At 41.7% G+C, this 22,938-nt stretch overlaps 1 protein-coding gene across 1 annotated transcript; it reads right to left on the bottom strand.

Annotated features, from left to right (window-relative positions):
- Positions 1 to 502: 502 nt before the first annotated feature.
- Positions 503 to 22,690, bottom strand: PDILT (protein disulfide isomerase like, testis expressed; the record flags this gene model as incomplete). The annotated part of the gene is given in 9 exon segments (XM_082064689.1): positions 503 to 567; positions 12,553 to 12,695; positions 14,329 to 14,453; positions 15,294 to 15,404; positions 16,129 to 16,266; positions 18,453 to 18,510; positions 18,512 to 18,575; positions 21,508 to 21,555; positions 22,624 to 22,690. Coding segments are annotated over 9 exon segments (819 nt in total).
- Positions 22,691 to 22,938: the final 248 nt, after the last annotated feature.

Here is a 22,938-nt window from a genome sequence, read left to right as displayed (position 1 = left end):
GGTGAGGGGCGTTTGCTCTAATTGTTTACGGGATGGCTTGGAGGGAACATCTTTGCTTCTGGAAAACTTGGAGATCCCAGCTGTGTTCGCTGTCAGTGGGTGAAGGGATCAATTCAGTCCTTTAATGCTCCTCATCCCACAAGTGCAAAGTACTATATGGCTACAGGTTTGGAGGGGTTTGTTTTTTCCTGCCCTAGGTGAGCTGTGGGCCAGAGGCAGGCTGTGTTTGGGTTGGAATAGCACAGTGTATCTGCAGGCTTCTCTTGGATGCAACCAGCAGCCTGCATGCCTCCCTGGGCACTGCTGGTGGTGGCTCAATACCATGAGCCTCCTGCTCCTAAACCATTGCTTTGTATTTCAAAAGCGGTTTGGTCTGTTTTCTGTGTGCTGCTGAGGTCTGATTGTGGAGGGAATCAGAAACAAACTACAAAGTGCAGATGACTGCAGCTGTGATGTGACGTTCTGCAGAAACTGTTGTGGCCTCAACAAGGGTCTTCATGGCTCACCAGGTGAATTTATCTACTCCTCCAAAAACCAGTGTGAGATTATCTGTCATGCTCAGCTTCCCTGAGAAGCAGGGGGAGGGATTATATCGTATATTACTGACAACTGTATCGTGACCTTCAGGTGAAAGATTTGCATCTTCTTGCTGTTATTATCAGCCTTTACTTTGATGTTAGAACTACCATTATTTCCTCAAAAATGTATTTGTATTGACCAGAAGAGACAGCAGACCTACATACTACAATACAATTTCTTGCAATTTGTTCCTTTACTCCAAATGACACTTCCCTCTAATAGCACTCCCACAGTGTCTTTCAGAAATTATAACTGCTGTGGACTGCCTGCCCCAGGAGGTGATCTCTGCAAATTGGCAGCTTTGCCTCTCTGTAAATCTTCTGCCAACTTGCAGAGTTCATGTGGTTCATTCTCTAACAGCTTCTTTATATTTAAGCACACACATACACTCACCCTCACAGTGAGTTTTTCATCGTAACTCAGAAAAACGTTGTTGCCTTCTTTCTGGTTCATTATACGTTTAAATGAAAAATGATGCTCCATTTTACAGTATAGCCACATTAGCTGGTCAGCCATTGTATCTGATCTTCTGGTAACTTTAGTGGGGAAACTGGGGTTCTGGTTTTGGCCTTCTCTGTGCTTATGCTCTTCAGGAACAACAGTTAATGTAAATGATAGCTGGTGTGAGTAATATATATCATCACTGTTCTATCTGTTAGAGTCTAACTGTGCTGCGCCATAATCATGTGTGTAGCTTGTCTGCACATCCCACACCCTGTACTGTTCACCTGAAAAATGTGTACCAAGCACAAGAGGCAAAGCTAATACTGTTAAAGGACATGCTCTTTATTAGTCACAGACCTATTGTATTCCTTGCTTTTAATGTGATACTTCCATGGCTGTTGTCATGTATTGCTCTTACTTCTTGGAGTTGGTTTTGGGAAGGCAATACTGACTGTAGGGTGCCTCCATGGCATACGTATTGCAAATGTAGCCAGTGCTTGGGAAAGTGATATTAAACATTTTGTTTCAGAAGAGGACAGGAATGAGATTTTTATAAGTTATTCTCAAACATAATCGATCCACTGCAAAATTCACTAGCGTGAATTTGTGCTGAAGATGTTGACCTGATCACCAGTTTGAATTTCTTTGTGATTTACTCGGCTGCTCCTTATCCTTTACCTTTGCCATAATGTAACAGCTCCCTGGGGCCAAATGCTGTTTTAACCCTCGGATCCCACCTCAAAGTCTCAAGAGCTGCTCAGAGCTCGGGCAGAACCAAAGCTGGGCATTTTGAGTGTGCTGAAAAATTCACTTGCTTTCCCAAACCTGGAAAGCTCTGTCCCCCTGTTGCCATGGTAACACCTCCCATCCACATTCCTTCATCACCTTGCTCTGCCGCTGTCTTGAAGCAATCGTTATCTTTTCCTATCGCTGTGCTGAAGCAAGGAGACAAATTACGTAGAAACCGAAGGAATGGCCATAAGCACACAAGGGCAGGTTCACTCTGGGTATGAAACCACCAGAGTGATTAGCCCTGAGAACAGCCTAGACAGAGAATGAAGAACAAGTTGTTGATTGGAAAGTGTAGCTCTGGTTCTCATCAAGTAATTCACTGCATAACTTTTATGTTGACAGTCGCACAGATTGTTCCCTGGCACAGGTGCTCTCACTCATACCTCTGAAATCCGGGATTATTTAGGAAAGTGATTGGCTGGGATTTCTCTGCCTGGGTTATGGTTGGCCACCTGGCCAAGCTAAAGGGCACCTGGGTGAGAAGGTTGTCACAGAAAGCAGACTGGCTTGAGACCACAGAAACTATTGTGAAGGGGGTTAAATGAAATACCTGCAGTGCCAGTTCCCAGAGGCTCTATTCTTCAAAGTGATGCCAAATGGATTTGTTGAAATAGGCTTGACCCAGGTGGCTGAAGCTTCAGTTATATAGCTGGTCATCTCTGTAGAGTATCTAGATCTTTCTACTAGAAAATGCTTGATGGCAACCAGCCTGGCAAACTCTCCTTGTAGATACTATTTGTGTCACCCAAGTTAATGCATGTGTGATAGTTCCCTGCGTGAAATAAATTTTACAAGGAGTATGGTCCCATTCATACAGGTCTGTACCACCACTTTTGGTATAGCAGGCTAGAGGTGAAAAGTTTTTGGTATGCTCTGAACCTGTGTGGCCATGCAACATAAATGTGGAGGTGTGGGCCATGTCTTATTTTGATGCAAAGGTTATCTCACGTAATTACAAAGTCCTGTACAACTACCTATTTTTAATTAGAAGCACTGATAATTATCTATTGCGAAGTGGATAATTACAGTACTTCTAACTAAAACTCACTCATTGGTGTCTTCTAGAATGTGAATGAGGGCTGTTCTCCCATTCCTGAAATGTACATTTTACCTGTCATGGCTTGAGATGAGGCGAGTGCCATCGTGGGATGTCCTCATCTCTCAGCTCTACTTGATCTTTTTTTATGACAATGTGGTAACTGATATACTTGGAAAAATAACCCAGCACAGCCTGGTGTAACATATTCACAGTATACACTGCACAATTCTAATGGAAACCTCATAATCAGAAAAAAAATTCAGGGAACTGGCTTTATATTATGTTGACAGTTTTCACTTTAGTTGGAATGTTTTCCACTGTCTGGCATTCTTCTGGGGTTTAATAAAACCACTCTAAAAGTGTTTCCCTAAGGTAGAGGCTTTGTAAATCAAACTCAGATAATTCCATAGTGGAATTCCCTCAGAAATGGGACAGGGAGACTTGCAGTGACAGTTGGTCTTTTGTGTGTGAGGTGTCTTAGGTACCATATGGTGGTGTATTTGGGATTGGATGCAGGATTAGTCAGCAGCAGACCTTCTCTCCTCTTATAAAATGAGTTATTTATTTTCTTCTTTAGTTCTTCATGCTTATATGTATCTCTTCTCATGATCTTTTCTGTTCTACTTACCATTTTAAGGCTTTCTTCCTTTGAGAGTCTCATATTTAGTCAACAGATTGCTCTTCCACCGGTTCCATGGTATCTCTTAATTCCACAAATCTGTCTCACCTTTCTTGCACTCTGCCCTTCCCTCTGTATTTTTTTGACATAAGAACAGGGGAGGGAGGGCGGGATACAACATGATGAAGATAACAGATTATGTCATTTGTTATCTGCTTGAGTATGTAGTATATGTAGAAGAGTAGTATCTGCAGAAGGAATAACATGCACAGAATACAAGTCTTTCATGTTGTCCTCTATAAGATTCCTGCTGAGAAGCCATAAGATTGAAAGGATGGCAGAAATTGAAATCAAATTCATTCTCTCTATAAGCAAATGGGTTGATAGCATTACACTTTGAGAAATGCTGGATTCTCTTGAACAAGACATTCATTGTGTCTTGCTTCGAAGCCTTATCTTACTCCTAATGTTATATTCAGCCTGCTAAATATAGCTAATTTTTCTGATATTCAGACATGAAGAGAAGGTAATTAGTGGTGTTTGTGTACAGAAAAAGCTGATTTGTGCAGGGAAAACACAAAGTCTGCCTCCCACATTTCCATGACAGAGAGTGAATGTAAAGCTGTAACATACCCTTTTTCCCTCTTGCCTCGTCAGAGAGGGGGCAAAGGAGAAGAAAACTCGCTGCTTTGGGCAAAAATATATTCAGAGAAACTGAAAGAGTTGATCCAATGCAGCAACTTGAGCAACTTTTAATTGAGTATGTTTAGTAGCTGGTCATGCTCATGAGCAAATGAAAATTAGAATTAGGATTGTTTTGTAAAAAGAAGTCTGATCTGTCCGGCCATTCCAACAGGCCAAAGTTACTCCTGTTCTGAGTAGCTCAATGTCAGCATTAATTGAAGTTCTTTGTTGATTGCACTTATTTGAAAATCCCCTGGCACTTAGCTGATGTTTCTAGCATCCCTGGAGGGTGGTGAGTGTGTTACATACAGGTATGAAGGATCTGGGAGATCTTCAGTCAACTGTTCTCTTTCATGAGGATATGTGGATGGGTCTGTAATCCTTAGGGTCCCCACAGGCATTGCCCATGAGGTCTTTTCTTTCCCAGATATCATATTTGACCCTGTGGTGCTCTGTGTCCTGTCCCCAAGGTCAATAAATCCCCAAGGAGCCAACACAGAGAGTAAGATCTTTCGATTTGCCAGCAGGTGGCATTAGGGCAGCAGACAGGGATGTGCTGTGGGCATTGCTAATGAGATCAGCGGGACTGGCTTCCTGGGAAACCTGGCTTACCCTGTTACCTTTACGTGCCAGCTCCTCCCCTTAGACTGTGCCTGGGTAGCTTTTCTAACACTTTCAAATCTTGTACAGAATGATTGCCTTAAGTTTCTTTTATTTACCCCTTAGTGTGATTTTTTCCTAAGTCACATGGCCTTATTCCACATCTCTGTATGAATGAAGTATATTGTTGTACTAGGCTTGGATGAATTACTAGGAACAAGGTTGTAAAAGAATGAACATATTTGAAAAAGTATTTTGCATGCTTTCAGTATAAATGAGAATCTGTGAACTTCAAAATCACAGTGGCTGTCAGTTAAAAGGGAAGATTTCGTGTTGCAAAATGATATCAATTTCAAGATGAAGACGTTTGTATATCCAAATGGATGTTCTTTTCATGTATCAAAAATTCTGGTTCACTTCCACCCATGACTGTTCAATAGAAATCCATCTTCCTTGTTCTGGATGAAGTCCTCTGGTTGCTGGGGGAGCACATCCTTCACATTTCCCTATCAATGTGTTCTCTGAGGAGACCGTCCAAAGAATTCTTATGCCAACCAGCATCTTAGTGCAAGGATTTCAACTGGGAAGAATACACAGATGAATTTACAGCAAAGATTCTCACTGAAGTGCATACTAAAAAGTGTTCAGTCTCTTCTTTCAATGCATCTTAATGAAGGATTGCATGGGAAATTACTAAGGACTAGAACAAAAATAGTTTAGACTAGAGACATGTATTTAATGCCAGAGGGAAGGTTGTTAAATCCCACACTTGGCTCTTACAACGGCTGTAATTGTCACCCAGAAACCAAGTGTTCCTAGGGGCACCTCATGCTGTGTGGCCAGTGTAAAACAGGGATACAGATTTTTGTCATGTTCTTAGAGTCTTCCAAGCAAATGTCATTTCTGGGTAAATGTCTTTGTCTGTTGAAGTTACTAGACTTTGGCAAATTAGTATGTAAGAAAAGGATCAGGGCATGGTGGAAAAGGGTGGATTTTTTCCTGACTCAGCAAATCGTCATGCTTTGGAGGAAGAGAGAGGAAGGCAGGTAGAGACCCATCAGTGTCAAACTACGTGAAGGGAAATGACAGTTAACCAATATTTATGAACCCTTTCATCCATTACTGATCTAAAAGAGCTATTTTTCTGACAACCATAGGTGACGTGACCTGGGATGTGGAGGCTGGAGGGAAAGCTCTCGCCAGCTGCTGGTTTAGCTCAGGAGCAGTGTCTGAGTCTGCTGGCATGTGGCGTGCCCGCTAGGAAATAACCAGCACCTGATCCGAAATTATAAGGCCAGAGAAGGGAAATTTAGGCAGAATTCCCAAATTATTTAAATCTATTAAATACGTGCTTTGAAAAGCATAGACTTGAGCAGTGATGTTTGCAGATGTACGGTCCTGAGCCTCTGCTGACTAATTATGATTCCACCTCAGTTGTACTTGGCAAGCAGACAGCATTTGTTCAAGGCCCTCTTGCCAGATGTGCTGGTGAAAATGCTTTTCAATAAGATTTCAATTAAATGCTTTATTAATATTTATTATTCACTGATTGCATTTGTTGGTAACGTGTATTCACCCAGGAGAGCTCAAATGAAATGCAGCAAGGTGTTACGTGCTGGGGTGTGGGAGGGAGACAATTCTTCAGTTGTTTGCACTCACTGCATGGTGTGTAAGTGCTGATAGGGATCCAACACGTGGCTGGTGAGGGTCCCGTTCATGATTTCCCTGTGCGGGACTGGCGCGGCGTGGCTGGCGGGCTCTGGCGAAAGGCAACCACTGCATGTTTGTGCAGCAGTGAGAGGGGCGGGCAGCAGGGCTGGCACGGCTTTAGTTCTGTCTATGTTTTACATAAAGCAAATATTGCCAAAGGTGATTCTCAGAGACTAGAAACTGGGGGCATGTTGGGCAGTGCATGTTCCTCTTGGTCAAGCACTGTGCCATAAGAAACAGCTGCTTCCTCTGAGAGGAAAGGAAAAGCTGAATTTGGCTCGACCTTTCAGTCACAGTAGTTCCCAAATGCAGTGAATCAAGAATGAAGTGCAAGCAGTGACATGTGCCTGGAAGCCCTCTGAACTGGGCACAAACTGGAGTGAATGTCGGCCTGCGTGGGACTTGCTGCGCAGATGCAATAGTGTGGCCGCAAGTCCAGGGGACAGGTGGGCTTAAAGCATTTCCCAAATGAAAGTCTGAAATGGACACAGCCTCCTGCCCCCTGCCACATTTGGTTATACCAAGCATGGTTTTCAGACAGCTGAGCTGAGTTATTTGCATCAGCCAAACTCCGCTTGAGTTACACAATATTATGTTTTTATTAAAGTGCGAATTGTTCCTTTTTTGTTAATATTTCTCTATAAAGTCATTGTGGCCTTAGAGCAAACTCCCCTCTCTTTTCTGTGATAAGAGAGAAAAAGGCAAGACAGAGTTAACGGCTTCCTAACGTGAAGTTTGACAATCAAAGTCTTTGAAGTAAATGCCTGAATTGCTGGATTTCGACACCTCCCTCTGGCCATTCCGTCAGTCTTTAGGCATAGAGCACATAAATATGTTATCTACCAAAACCAAACTTCTGACCTCCAAACCAGACATTTTGATTTATACCAATTACACCATTTCACACATCAGGGTTTTTTGAACAGCCAATGGATTTGTTGTGCATTTGTATTAATCGCTTTTAATGTATTGTTCTGTTTCTGTTATTATGCTGATGCCAGCTGAGAGTAATTCCAGGGGAGTTAGGCAAGGATGAAGCTGTATTAAAGACGAAAAGAATGATTGCATTTCTCTTTAGGATTGATTATTTTTCCTGTGTATCTTAGCGTTTTTGAATGATTGTCAATTCCAAACCACGTTTTTCTTCCTCAGGATTTAAGAAAATAACTTAATGAGATGAATTATTGTCTGCAAAGTGCTCAAAGCTTGGATTTTAAGGTAGAATTGGCTGACATTTAGTAGAAAAACAAGTCAGCATTTCTTGGGGGAAGTTCAGGTTTACCCTCCTTTTTTATATTAAACTTTGCTATGCTTCACATTTAATTTATGAGGGTTTTTTATAAATAAGATTGCTAGCTGGGTGTGTTTCTTCCACTACTTCATATTGATAGCGAAACCATCTGACACTAGAGATTAGACAAGCTCCGCAGTTGGTGCACATTGATATCTCTTTACTTAATCCTGTCAGTCTTAACTGATAGGGCTTATTTATGTGCACAGGGGGATTTTTCATATGATTAAAACCTAGTAATATTGGTGCATTTGGAACATTGCTATTCATTTACAGGGACAAATTTGACTAATAAACATTGATTTTACTTTTTTCATGGATTTAAATAATTTTTAGAATGAGCAGTTACAGTGGTATACTCTTTAAATAGATTCACTTCATGTTTAGACTAAAATAAGTAGTGTTTGACTTAGCAAAGCTTGAGGAAGTGATTCTGTTTCAGACGTTTAGGGCTCGATTCTGCTTGAGACAGCTGAGGAGCTACACTACACTGCAGAGAATACCAGTTCTGTTTATTAAACTGACAGAAGTTGGCACAACAGAGCAAGTGAGTTGGTGATGGGTTTTAAATTTTTGTTCCAGGAAAATATTCTGGAACTGACTTGGGTCAGAGGGGAAAATGGGACGAGGCGGATGTCCCACCATAGCAAGACTTGCCTTTCAGGGAGGCTTTTTCCAAGTGCTTCATAAAGTAGATTTCAACTCTTGTCATGTGTCAAGGCACGGCCTGTGACTCTGTGCTTGGCCCCTTGTCTTGACGCAACATCTGAGAGTGGCTGGAATAGAAATGAGAACATCATTTGCTGAGATAGAGCATGTTTTCATTAATATGTAAACTTGCACCTTATAATAGGATAGATAGCAGTTTCAGGATTGAGCCTCATGTACAGTGGGTAGGCGCAGTGAAAATTATTTCTTTTTCATTATCTTGAATGGTAAACCCATCTGCCAGATACAGAGTGCTGCCGAACATGGCTTGCTCTGTTTGTCTGTGGGGAAACTAATTAAAAGATTATAGCTTCTGTGTTGAATAGTTGTTCAAAATATATTGGTGACACTGCTTGCCATTCAAATTTCATCATGTTGCAAGCAGCAAAGGGAAAGCCTGCCGACACTTTGGGATTCAGTTCATCTCATTCGCTTTCTAACCTGATCTCCCAGCTTCTGTTTGTTAATAAATGCCTAATGTTAAATGAAGCCCAGCATCCCACAGTGATCCAGTTTACTTTGTGCGAGGACCTTCTGACAGTCTCCAGAGAACTCGTGTCTGATGTCCAAAGGAGAATTGTCGTCCTTAATTGTGTATTATAGAAGGAGTTCTGACATACTTCGCTGGTTGAACTGGCAAGTCGCTTTTTCTGTGTGATGTTTGTAAATCAAGTCCTGATAGTGGGTGCTGAGAAGCACTTACTGTTAAATGCATCCCACGCTGTCCAGCTGGAGTGGGAGTTTCATCCCGCAGCAAACGTAGATTGATCTATTTAAAACCAGCACCCTGGTATCTGGGATCCCATGGTTTCCTCTTGCCGCTAAGTGAGACTTTGATTTGATTTGCACTGTATTGCAGTTCTATCAAAAATTTACTCTATACTAAAAACATAAGAATTAAGTTTCACTTGGCATCTTCAAAGAAAAATCTGGCTGTAAATAATAATAAGTCAGCTGTGGTTCACAATTAGAAGTGAAGGAGCAGGGTGCATCTCTCTGATCTACTTTTCTGACTTTTGAGCTAGTTTCCCTTTTTAGCTTTAAGCTACTTTTCCCCTTGTAGGTGATGTTTTCTGGGACAGAGGGAGCTGCAGCCGGCAGAAGCCTGAAGCATCTGATCAGTGGTCTTCACCAATTTCAGATGGTCTAAGTAAAGTGCTCAAGAAACTAGGTCCAAGACTTACAAAACCCAGGTAGACCATATTAGAAATGGTGATCTAGCTGTACTTGTCAAGTATCGACATAACTGGTTTACTTTCTGTGTCGTCTCGTTAACTCCTCATCAGTGAAGGCTGACTGATGGCCTCGTGAGGTCAGTGTGCTGCGTGTTGAGTGCCACTTATCTGCAAGAACTGTGAAGTAGAGAAGTTAATATTTAATCTTAAATCTCTAAGTGCAGCCTGGATAACAAACAAGACATCTGTCATGAACTGCACTTTTTAGCAAATAATTGTAAAATGTAAGATGTCCAATACTTTAAAATTGTCCATCTCTTGTTGTCTTGTGTGACAGGTGAGAGTTAGGACATCCTGATCCTTATAAAACTAGGAGTTAAATTGGATTCACAAGAGAGATTACACATAATGAGCCATTGATATTGAATTCTTTACTTTCATTTTTTGATCCTTCTCTGTGTTGCCTTGAGATGTTCGTTCTTCTAGTGAGTTCCTTCCAGGAAGGATTCCCCACAATCCTCAGAGTTTCGCTCTTTCTCTGTACTATTGAAGTTCTTTCTCTGTTATTACAGTTTCTTTTTAGCTGAGATCCTCTTTGATTCCTCCTGAAGGATCCTTTTAAAAAGCAAATGCAGGAGCAAAGCTGCTTATTACTGATATTCACAGACTTGCTCTAGTAGTTCTTTACTTCCAAAAAAAATTTAAGATTTTATGAAATGCACATATTAATCTTTTCAACCAAGGAACCTGAGCATGTTAATGAGGTCAGAAGTAGCGCAGCTGTTGCTAAAATGTGTTATATTTTCAAACCTTTACACTGGTTATGGCAAAGCTGAAATGAGGCTTTGTGTGAAGGTTTAATAAGAACTTAGAGAACTATGTTTTGTAAGCTGATGGGCATAAGACAATCTTTCCTAGGCAATCCCAAAGAAACTACCTTCTGTTTCTCTTGTTTGGGAATGCCCTGAGGTAAGGATGCAGAGTTGCTCCAACAGAGGACTTGATATCAAGCACTGTACTGCAAATGGTCTAATACCACAGTCTGCTGGGAAGATTTGCTGGGTGTCAGGTAAGGATGAAGAATGTGAACAGATGAGCAAATGCTAATTACTCGCCCCTTTTGCTACCTAGAGCATTTTTTTTAATGGTGTTTCCTGAGCTGGCTTTTTTACTTCTTCTTTAATGGGAAATAAAGCATGAAGGCAAGTTGACAGAATATGCACTGCTCTAACATTGAACATGAAAGACTGTACGTAGGACTCAACATAAGTGTTTCAAACACATCACTAAAGAGTGTGCAGCAGAGGCAGACACCAAACAGAGGCTTTCGGTATTGAAAAACAGAATCGTCAATGTCTGGGCAGAGCTGAAAGTCTGACCCATCATTGCAGACTTCTTTGTCCCAGTTTTAATTTAGTCATCTGTCTCCATCTGTAACCACCTATTTGAGCAGTGAATTCGGGAGCAAATCAAAGCCTCTGGTGGAAATATCTGAAAACTCAACCCTGTTTCTCCTCCCACAGACAGTTTCCCTGCTACTCGAGAAGAGCGTTAATGGTAACAACTGCTACCGTGTGGGTCTACTTCCTCACTTCCAGGCAGAGTAGACCCATGATCGGGAGATTTCAAATACTGTTTAATTTCAGGGTATTTGTAAGTATGAAACAATCCTTTAATAGTTAATGAAAGTTGTTACTGGTACTTTTTGACAAACTGACATTTATTATGAGCATTTAGTGGGTTTCTGCTTTTCTGCATCAAGACTAAACATGGTGTGAGTGTGCAGAACTGCAGTTCGATACATTCGAAGCCGTGCATGCACATCAGAGAGGAAAATCTCTCCCTAAAAGATTAAATGAGGGCATGGGAAAATGCCTTAGAATTTAATTTAAGTTCGGGACCAAGAAGAAAAATGAAAAGCTTACTAATATTTTAATTAGAACAGTGTCTTAGATTTTTTTTTTCTGCTTCAGAAATATTTTCTTTTTAATTAGATTATCTATGTAGATGAAGAAATGTAACTATTTAATATTTTTCTTTGCCTTCTCTTTCTGCGGCATTTTTGCCTTATTGCATAACATAGTTGATGCATTAGGTAGCATTTTCTAAAGATCATTGGTCTTGACAACAAATATTCCAAGTTGAGACCATGATACACGAATGGAGTAAAATTACTGGTGTAAGTGTATAGAAGAAAGTTTTAGGATTTGAGTTTTGTGAAAATGTAGATATAACAAGAGCAGTACCAGTGTTTGAGAGGCTATAGTTGTACCTGCTCCAGAAACAACTGGCACAGGGGGCAGTATAGCTAGTTGTCTATCTACATGAATGGTGTGTGTTTGTTCTACTGAAGTAACTAAGGCACAAACTAATCCCTGGTGGCTGTTGCAGGGATAGGGCAAGGGTTTCTTGCTGGGAAGGGTCCAGCAGGAAAGCCGCTTCCCTTTCAGACAGAAGAGGAGAACAATAGTTATAATTTGCTAAACCACAATTTCTCTCTGGGATTTAATCCTAGAGCATTATAACCAGACAGCTTCACTTCAACTTTCCTTTTGTCCTTGGAAGACAGCCTGACTCATACAGAACAGCATGTTGTAATGTTCTGTTGTACAACATGACATTCTAGTGTCATTTTGTCTTTCAACACTGAGATTTTATATGGCCTTGACAAATATTTACTTAAAGGATGCAGTGTTACTCAGTACAACCCTAAGTCTGCAAAGGTATCACAATGTTTCCATAGATATGACAATTTTTTTCTTCAGTGCTTTCATCAGATGACAAAAATTCATTAATCTGGGCTTCTGTAAAGTGCAAAGATTAGTTCAGTGTGTATGTATAATAGCTTTCATTTTTCACTTCCAATTGATCATGTTGAAGCAACTTAAAAACTGAATACATTGACACTTACAAAACATAACAAACACAGTCATGGTCTTATTGAAGACAATCCTGTTGAAATTCTTCCCAACAAGCACTTTGACAAGCATCTTCTTCCAGACCTCTAGAATTTCTTCACTAGGGAGGTGTAGCTGAGCAAAAACAGAAACACGGCTGTGAAAGTGCGGGGAGCATTGAGAAACTGCACTCTAGCACAAGTTAATGCGAGACTGATGGGATGTTTCTCTACCTAATGTGCACTATTACTGTATGTTATTTTTTTATATCTCTCCATCCTATTCAGCCTTCATGTGCTATCACCTTCTGTCTCGTCAGCGGGGAGCTGGCTTCTCAGACCTCTGAATAATTGGTAGTCAGAATTATAATACTTGTCCTTTTCTTCAATACAGGCTCCATAGTAGGTTGTCTGAAAATGACCCTTTGGAACACAGCTGCATCCATTGTCCTGAATTCCTGCTGCCCAGTGTTCAGAAGCTAGACTACTGAAAAACTTACCTGTTGTGGGCTCTCAGAAGTGATGTAAAACACACCAGAAAGTGCACATTGCTGCTTAAATCCCCACCTTCACCACCAGTCACAGTCCCCACGACTCGTACAATTTACAGTATACTAGCTGGCAATTTCCTTTTACAGCACAGCCCAGTAGTAGAAAGGGACACGTTGCCCGTGGAAGCTGTTCCCTGCTGTGACTGTGCTACCCAAGCAGATCCTGGTTGAGAAGACATCCCCTCCTCTTCTGTCCTTCTGCCCCCTCCAACACTGAAATCAGGATTTGCTACTCAAATCCTTTTTTCATTGGTATCCACCAAGGCAAATATTATCTGATAATAAAGAGGGAGTCATGCATCTGGTTGAGTCTTCCAGCTTTGGTTTAGCCATTTCGGACAAATGGACCGTGGAGCTCAGCAGTGGGTTAGGACCTAGCCTTAAAGGAATGAATTGTGTAGAACCATGTTTTGGACTCAGTCGGCAGCTCTGGGGACTTTTTCATTCCTTGAACCTACTTAATAACAGATGCTTAAGTAGCCAAAAGGAATGAAGCTTTTCCCTCTGTCCTTTCACAGTGGTTTGCTATCACCTATTTTAGTAACACTTCTAAATTACCCTTCATAACTCTTATTTCTCTTCCTAATAAGTCTTAACAGGACAAAGGAGCTGAAACACCTGTAATCCATATGTCTTTACAGATACTAATGTGTGATATTTTATTACTAGATGACATACCATTCTTCAGTGTCTCACATACTTGGAGCAGGAGTAGCACCACAGTGACTGACAAAGGAAAACTGAAATACTTTTGTGTCCAACCTCCTATACTTGTTTATATACATGCAAACGTGTGCTGTGAGCAAGGCTATGCAGATACCTTGCAATATTTCTCAGGTTTTGTAGCTGGTTCAAGCTCTTGGTTCAGTCAATACCCTGAGATCTCATGGTGTTTCCTGGTGGTGGTGGAAATTGCTAGAACATTGCTAGAACTATCTTAGGTTAGAAGTTGCTCCTATCAATTCATATTTGTAAAATCAGAAACAGGTTTATTGAGAGCAGCTGGAATTGGTGTTGGTTTGTGTGATCTTTGCGTTTGAAAGAATAATTTTCAAGTGAAGTTTTACTTTTCAGCCTGTGTCCCTAACAAATTAAAACAATAGTTAGGGAAACTGGTTTTAAATGGTTTGGTAGAAATAGAAGATGGACTGACAGCAGTGTACCTTCACCAGTAACACTGGTGAGTGTTTTTCCATTGATCTTTCAGCATTCATATTTGCAAAGCAGGATTCAGTATTACGAACCTTTCAATTCTGCAGCAGCAGACTTGTAGTTTTCATAAAGCCCATTGAAAGTCTCCGAGTTCGTTGGGGTGAACAGCAGGATGTGTTTTTCAACAGGGACATCAAAAATCTTCACAGATGTCTGAGAAACAAAAGACTCAACATCTGTTCCACTCTTTGTAAGTAGAACAGTGAATCAGAAGCTCACAGTGTCAGTTCCATTCAGTTCTGCTACTGCAAATTTTACTTTTAAGACTCAGTTCCCAATGATTTCCATAGCCATTGGATTTTTTTTTTCATTGTTTTAAAGAAGATAGTGAGAAGAATCAGCAGCTGCCGCCTGTTTTCTCTGTTCCAGGAAAAACCTCATTGTTATTCATAGATTTTTACAGCCAAAAGGGACTGTTACGATCTTCTAGTCTGACCTGTATAACACACACTGAAGAATTAGTGCTAAAGATGTGCTGAAAGCAGAAAGCAAGGAGGCCCGGCTGCAGCAGCCGGAGGAGCTGGACCAGGCTGGGTCCTGCCATCGCACCTGGGTGGCATCAGCAGCTCCCCTCTCCATCCCTGCCCAGAGCTGCCCTTGTTCTCATGCCACCCCATGATCAGAGGCAATGGGGTACCCCCCAGGCAGGCAGGTATTTCCATGTCTTTCCCTTCCTACCTGCACTAGCAACAGTTATTGCTGGTGTCTTTCTTCCTTGTCTTGGCCCAGAGGATCCGGTTGCCGCGTGGTAGAAGGGTTGGAGCTGGGATTAGGGACCGACATTCCCACCTCCTGCCCCACTTTGCTGCCGCAGCAGCAGCCCAGGCCATGGTGTTGTCTCCCCAGGAGGGAGGTGTTTGCATGTTCAGGCAAGTTCACTATCTGGCCAGCTGTTCCCCATTTGCTCTAAGAAACAACATCGCCGGGCCTCCTTTCTGCTTGGGTTCCTGTCTTTCTATTGTGGCTTTTGTTAATACAGAGAAATACGCACACCTCAGGATTATCTTCAGTGACCAAATCCAAGGTAAAGTTTTTTAGTAGCCTCGTTAGATTCAGTTTGTTCTGTCTCCCGTCTTCAAGCACTTCATTATGCACAGTTTTTCCCTTGGACAAATAGTGAAGTTTGTGGGTTTGTTTGCTGTACCAACTATAGGAACAAAGAGGCTGTCTTTACTCTGAAATGTTGTTCTCGGCTTTGCTGTTTCATGATCCTCAGTAACTGAAATTCCATAACTTGTACAATAAATGTCACAGCTAGATCACAGAACAAGATTATAGATAAAATTCAAGGTACATCTGACAGTTTAAATTTGCTCAGTAATCTTAATATACTGCAATATACCTTTTCTATTTCTGTACACGCTATCTGTGACATACACTCAGGATGCCCTTGGTCTGACTACTTCGTAGCCTAAATGTTGGTGCTACTTATGTGTGGTTTTGTTCTTGTTGTTGGCCATGTCTGTTGCTGAAGATGGCCAAAAGCAATGCAAAGGAAAAGAGGTAAACATCTGCAAAACTCCCTGAACCTGGCAGTACATGTTATTTAGAATGTGGGTTGGAAAATAAAGTTATTTTATCCAGATCCTTAAGTATAAATTAGGAGCTTGAATGTAGGCAGCCAGACTGAAAATATCAGTTGTCCAAAGGTTGCTATTTGCCTCTTACTTGCCTCTCCTGTTTATAAATGCAATATTTTTTGTGTTAAGCTGTTTGAGTTTCAAGTAGGAAATAAATTAACCTGAAAAATTCCCAAACAGCCTTTCTGTAGCTCAAAGCTGCCACGACAGCTCACTGCACCTTGCCTGCTAGGCTTCTGTGCTCCTGCCTTCCTAAACACAACACAGGTGTTCTTCTGGATGCCATAGTTAGCATAGACGTCCTCGCTGGCTGTTATCCTGAAAGGCCTCTCTGGCACATCTCTTGCTATCTCACAGAAAACCTCCACGCTGTCATTGTGATGTTCCTAGTCCCCAAAAGAGTGTTTATTACCACTGTGTCCTGCATCCTGCTAGGATGTGTTGGAGTGAGAGCTACAGGTGAGGCAGGATCCTGAAAACTTGTGAGATACTGAAGAACAGTGTCATTGTAAATTGTGTATAGCTTGTCATGATTACATCCATGGGGAGATCCTAGGAGCGCTGTGACACCACTGGTGCATTCACCTGTCCGGCTGGTGTTGGCTGACCTGGTTCAGTATGGATGGTGCGTGGTCCCCAGTGTCCTTCCTGTGCTCCTCTCTTCTGCCCTGCACCCCCCGGCATTTCCATGCTCTGCAGATGGGGAAGGATGGTGCCAACAGCTCTGCGCAGCCGGCAGGATGAGATGGATTAGAGAGGAGGGCTCTCAGCTTGCAAGAGGACCTGACAGATGTGTTTGGTGCTTTGAGTGCTCTTCAAGGCAGGGACCTTGACTCCTACATCTGTCAAATAGTCACCATGCTGTCCACCCTCAAACCAATAGTGAATAAGCATGATGAAAGGCAACAGCACCTCCATATTTGATTTAATCAGACAATTATTTCATGCTAGATGAATAGTAATTTATATGCTGAGACGTCCCAGCACATCCTGGCACTCGCATTTTTGAGCAATCTGTGACTAATGGAAGGCCAAATACAGCTCTCTGTTTGCTTGGACACTATTTTGTTGGCTTCAACCCATTAAATTTCTGACATGCCCTAGCTCATGCTCATGTATTGTCATTTCAGCCCCTGAGTGAAATCAGAGTCCAGTCAACACGTGCAGGCAATACCCACTGTCAGCGGGGTCAGGAGATCTCCGGCATCACTGCAATACCAACGGATTCTCAATCTGGCCCAGCGCTGGAAATCTGCCTTCCTTCATCAACGGCTGCAAAGTAAAATTCTGGGCACTCTGAGCATTTTCACAGTTTGTCCTATTACACTTTATGCGTTCACTGGCTCTGTTACTGTGAGGCATTCTGGTAATGAATCCTGTTTTCCACATCGAGAAAACTTGGACTATGCACTGTCGCCAGCACATTTTGGATCTTATCAGTTCAGGTGTGAGTCCAGACACTGCTTTGAACTGGGCAGAGAGGTGCCAGAATAAAAGTCTCTTCAGTTGGAGAAAACTCTTAATTGAGTGTTTCAGATATTAAAGATTTCAAGGACACGTTGAAAAAGCAGGAAAAAGTGTTCCTATTTTACAGACTTCTGACTGCATGACTTGACAGCTGAAATTAATTTTGCACTATTTGCCTATTGTTCTGTATCATTCAGCCCCAAATCCGAAGAACCTTTCTCATCTCTGGAAACTCGTAGGAATTTGCTGGAGAAAGGACAACATGAGTTGGATCATATACACCATAATATTTTATGACTTCCTACCCATGCAGATTTCTTAGCTGGCAGGATCTAAAAACCACAGTTAGTGTGATATTCCTAGAGCTGTGTGCTCTGCCCCCCACACCGCGTTTTGTTGAAGTTGTTTAAATCATCAGATGGAAAGATGAAAAAAGGCACTTCGGTATGTTAGACAATATTTATTGCTTTTTTTTGATGGAATTAAGCACGAAAGGACCATTCTTTCACCAGAACAGCCTGCAACTATTCATGTCTATGATTTTACACCATGTTTCAATAGAAATGCAGCCATCAGGTAAGCCTGGATTTTTAGATCAGTTACAACTCTGGGCAGGGTTTACAACTTTCTGCATTTGGAGACTCCAGTAGCAGTATGACCCACGCCAGCAATGGGATAAGTCTCGCCAAAGAAAAGGATGGAGTTAAGTAAGGATGGGTAGGTCAACAGTTCTACCCACTTCCCAGCAACCACCAAATCTGGGACGGTTTGGCAGAAGCTCTTCCTCTGACGATACAGGGAAGTCTGTTGTGACCAGGGCTGTGCAGACACTGCTGTAACAGTGGAAGGTCTCTGTGCCTGAGTACCTGTTCAGAAAAGTGCTGTGGATATGAAATGGTCTTATCTCTACCTGGGCTGCTCATCTAGAACTGTGAAAATGTAAGTAGAAACAATCACATTTTTAAAAAATGCAGAGAAAACTGAGTGCCTGAGTTTTTCAGGTGGGCTCTGGGTCTTCTGAATGTGTGGGCTTTGGTGGTGATGGCAAGCAATATATCCCAAAGTTGGACGAGAAAACAGCCTTTTGAGTTTAACAGTGAATTACTTTAAAAAAGCCAATCACTGCCAAATCGTCAGCATGTATGATGGCTTCAGCCCGATCTGATTAAAACAGTACTGGGTCCTGTTCTTTTCACCCATGTAATAAACGCTGAGGCCTGTCTGACCCCTGTGGAAGGAAAAAAGAGTTGAAATGGCCATCAAAATGAATGACAGAAATTTCTGTGCAATCAATATAGAGGCAGTGGAGGTGCAGAAGGATGCTGAATACAAATGGACTTGAGCTTCTTAGGACTGAGCTCGAAGCTGATTCAAAGTGAGCTTGGGGCATCCAAATTCAACCTGAGGTTCTGGTCACCTTTTAAACTATCACTGACTTTAGAGGATCAGTGATGGATCGGTACTGTGTTTTCTGGGACCTCTGCAAATGGCTGTATGTCCAATTAACTGCTTAATCACAGATGGAGAATAGACATGAGGAAATTCAGACAAGTAGGAAACCTGTTCTGCAAGATTCCATGTGTCACAAAATCACAGTAAGCTCTGAAGAGCTATCGACCTGAGGTGTAATCCAAAATGACTTCAAACCAATTGCAGATTTTATTGGATTGTCTGTTCAATTAAATTAGGTGTCAAAATTGTTCCTTCAGTGCTGCAGAAGGGATCTGATAGTCAGAGAGACGTAATAAAATTCCTCTGTGGTGCTGCAGCTTCACTTTTCAGTTTAGACATAAGAAACAAAGCTGAAATGTCACAGTTGTCCTTTAATTCTGGATTGTTCCATCTTTTTGGTTCTGAATTACCCCTACCAGTTTTACTGAGATTACAGTCAGTCTGTTTATTTGGTAAATTCTCTTCCAGCTTTCAAGAGTTTTAGGAATCTTGAGTCTCTTTAAAAAATATGTTTTCTAACTATCGTATTTTCAGAAGAATTGGAGCCGCAAGTTGAGGATCATGGCATTAAAATCTCAGCCATAAAGTAACCCTTTGACCTCTGTACATCATCCTGGTCGGACCAGAGCAAGAGTCCAGCAAAGGGTTAATGAAAATTGTATATGAAAACGTCCGTATGGTGGTAAGTGCTAGAGTCAAGATGTACAGTACAAGTGGATTATCGAAGATGCAAGTCCTGGTATTGTGCATTTTAGCAATACGACAAGATCAAAAATTGAGTCAGACTGTTTTACTGCCATCAAGTCATTTTGCAGCAGGCTACACTGCAACTAGTTTAAAATACTATTTATTTTAAGGTGAAGCAGGCAAGCATCTGCTCTGGAGTGTGCAGGCTGCAGAGCAAAGCACAGAGCAGTATCTAGTGGTCACATAGTGCTTGACTTCTGCTGTCTAAATGCAGAATGGAGCTCTTGCAGCTTATGTCAGTGATATAACCCCTCAGCATATTTCTCATGTGGTTAATCTTTCTAATGGGTTGCTTTAAACAGGCCTGTGTAGCCTGTTCTTGCTGGCCAAATTCTGGCCTTGGAGTTGTAAATTGTGATTTTACAAAGCATAGGATTTGGCTTTCATGCTATGTCCCTTGCCAGGACAGCCATTCAAAAATTCTCTCTTCCATACAATACTTGAGTGAATTTCTTGATTTAAGCAGGTTCTTCAGTTTCTTTTGTGCTGTGGAATATACCAGGTTGTGTATGAGGAATCATTAGGTGACCACCTGGCATTTTCAGTTGCCAGTTCTCAGTAGTTTGAAAGTCACTTGTGATAGGTGAGATTTTACTTGTTGTCATACATAAACATTTACCAGTCAAAATGTGATTGAAGTCACTATTGGTGGTACCTGTGCTCCGAACGCTTCATGCTATCTTGTACAACTCATAAAGCAGAAGCCAGTTTCCTGACTTTGTGTGTCTTGCTAGTGTGTGTCTGAAATAGCTGCTCTCTGCTGAAGGCTGTGCGTGCTGGGTTACCATACTCTGTATTCCCAGTTCTCACAAGCATACCTGTCAAATAGGTTTATCAGTTTAAAGGAGGTATTCTTGTCGATGCTATAGATTTAATCAGAGGCTGAAGGCAGGTGATTTCACTCTCCTGTATCAGCACCTCTAATGAAAGTTCAGTATGGCGAATCATGCTTTCGGTGGCATTTGTGCAGAAGCTGCTGTTTGCACAACTCTAGATGATGGGAACTTGGGAAGAAATTCAATAGCAAGGAGGAGCAAGTTACTAAAAATACTGAAGATCAGCTTTCAGCAGCAGCAGCCACAGGGGGCTCAGCAGTTAAAGCAATCAGAGCACTTGGTTTTGTACAGGCTCAGGAGGCAAACTTTACTGTCTTTTGTTTGTTTGGTGTATTAAACTTGTGACTCAACTGTATCTGCTCCGAGTACACTAGGAGATGCTTGGTGAAGTCATGTAATTTTTGTCAACTTCATCATTTTAAGAAAAAAAAAAAACTTTGATATATGTTCCATGAAAGAAAAACCTCTAATGACGCCTGGATTTCCCAGGATTGCTCAAGTCAGTCCTATGCCAGTATTCTTGTCTTTGCTTAATAACTTTTCATAAAGATTTCATGTTTTTTTCTGAGCCACATATGAGCTCCCTCTTATGGCTAAATGGCAAAATTATTTTCCTTGGTTTAGGAAGTATACCTGCATATTACAGACCCTAGTGAATTCAGTGTTTTGTTAGATGCACAGGGTTTTGCTCCAGCCTGTTTCTGTCGCTGTGCTACCTGGGGGAATTGCAGTGAACTAGAAGTGCAAATGGAGCGGGTTCAGGACCAAACTCTTGTCAGACATAACTCATTTTTGTATGTTTAATGTAGTAAATGGGAGTAAGTCATCTTGTTGGGGTGATTCTCTGTACTTGGTGGAATTACGACAGCAATGATTTTGGCTGTGTGAACTAAATGTAGAGAAGCATATTCAGTTATACACTTGGAAGATGAATTAAAATCCAAGTTCTTACATGGGTGCAGAGGTAATTGTATGTTTAAAACCAGGGGTAAAACCAGCTTGCTATCTTGTTGTATTCTTCATCTGAGCATCTGTATTTTTCTTCTCAGCAGCATAATAGATCGGTACATCCTGTCATTACATACCACTATCTTATCAATCTTATCAATGCACAAGACAGTTTACCTTTGCAGTCTATGGGATCTTCCCTGCTGCCATCCACAAGAAATGTCACTGTAAGAAGTTCTCAAACATTATTTTCTCAAATCATACCCACTGGCTGTGTGTGGCAGCTTATCCCAGAGCAGCCAGAGCGAGTTCTGGGCTCACCAGGAGGAGGCTGTGTGGCTCCGGGGGTGCTGTGGAATGAGGAGCAGGATCCAGCACGTTCTAGCTAATTCCAAGGCAATGTTTTACACCAGAGGCAATGTCAATATAGTGATTTTTTCCTAATAACTTAAGGCTGCACAGCTGGTTTACCACCACTGGGAATTTGGAAGATGAAATGCTTATTGCACAGTGAAACAGGACTCTCTTGGGAAGGGGCAGAAGAAATTGTTGGTGAAGTCCAGACACAGAAGCTGAAGCCATTTGGAGGCTTCCCAAATTATACAGGGAATACTAAGGTGGTGTATGGACATTAGATATGTATGTAGATTGTCTGGGGGTTTTAGGATCTGTTTTTCTCTGAAATATTTCTATTCCAAACAGTTATTTTATGAATAATCTCTTACCACTGAGTGACCTGAATAGGCAGAGTTGCAGGTAACGAGTTGTGGAACTAGTAATGTAAGTAGCGTGCTTAGATAATGAAGGTTGGTGGAGTTAGTAGCTCCTGGCTGGAGCTGGCCGAAGTTTGGGACTCCATCCCATAAAAAGCAGTCATTGCACTCACAGACCAGTGAAAATCCAAGTCCCATTCACCTGATAACTGCGAGACCGAAGTTCAGTGAGTGAACAGCCTTCTTCATCAGACAGATAAAAACTGTTTCCTTGACTACCCAGAAATAGTGTGGAAACATCCATCACGCACCTTTCCCCTGCTTTACTGAGTGATTAGACTGCTCTTCAGCTTTCCATCAATTCCTTTTCATTCCCCTCATCCTCTGTTTGCCTCCCAGGTGCTTTATTTTTCAAGTTGCTTTAGTGTTGCAGGAAATCATCACTCGTCTTATTTGGAGCCTTTTCTTGCGTTTTGTTTTAGATTTTTATTGACATCAATCACTTTGGGCATTCGAGAGAGAAAGCAGCTGCTGAGGCTAACACAGCACCCCAGGCTCCGGACTGGAGAAGAGCTGGTACCGGTGGAGTATGAGGTTGGACAGGGGAAAGGTAACAGAGTTGGTGGCACCGTCACCAGGGAGGACATGGGTGGGTGGTGGGACACCTGTGTAAACCAGCATGTGCTGCCACAGCTGCCAGAAGCAAGAGGCTCCTCACAGGTTGTCAACTTAGGAAACAGCATTGTATTAAAAATGGGAGAATGTCGTCATTATCAGTAATATTTTTTGTGTCATAAGTAAAAAGAAGGGTAATTTAAGTGTTTGAGATTTTAAAATTATTTTCCTAGGTGATGTTTTTGACCTGTCTTTTGGAAGCATCATTGAATTCGCTCTC

Source organism: Streptopelia decaocto (assembly GCF_964273445.1).
Source record: "Streptopelia decaocto genome assembly, chromosome: 13".
NCBI classification, from domain to species: domain Eukaryota; kingdom Metazoa; phylum Chordata; class Aves; order Columbiformes; family Columbidae; genus Streptopelia; species Streptopelia decaocto.
This window is presented reverse-complemented; position numbering and strand designations above follow the sequence as displayed.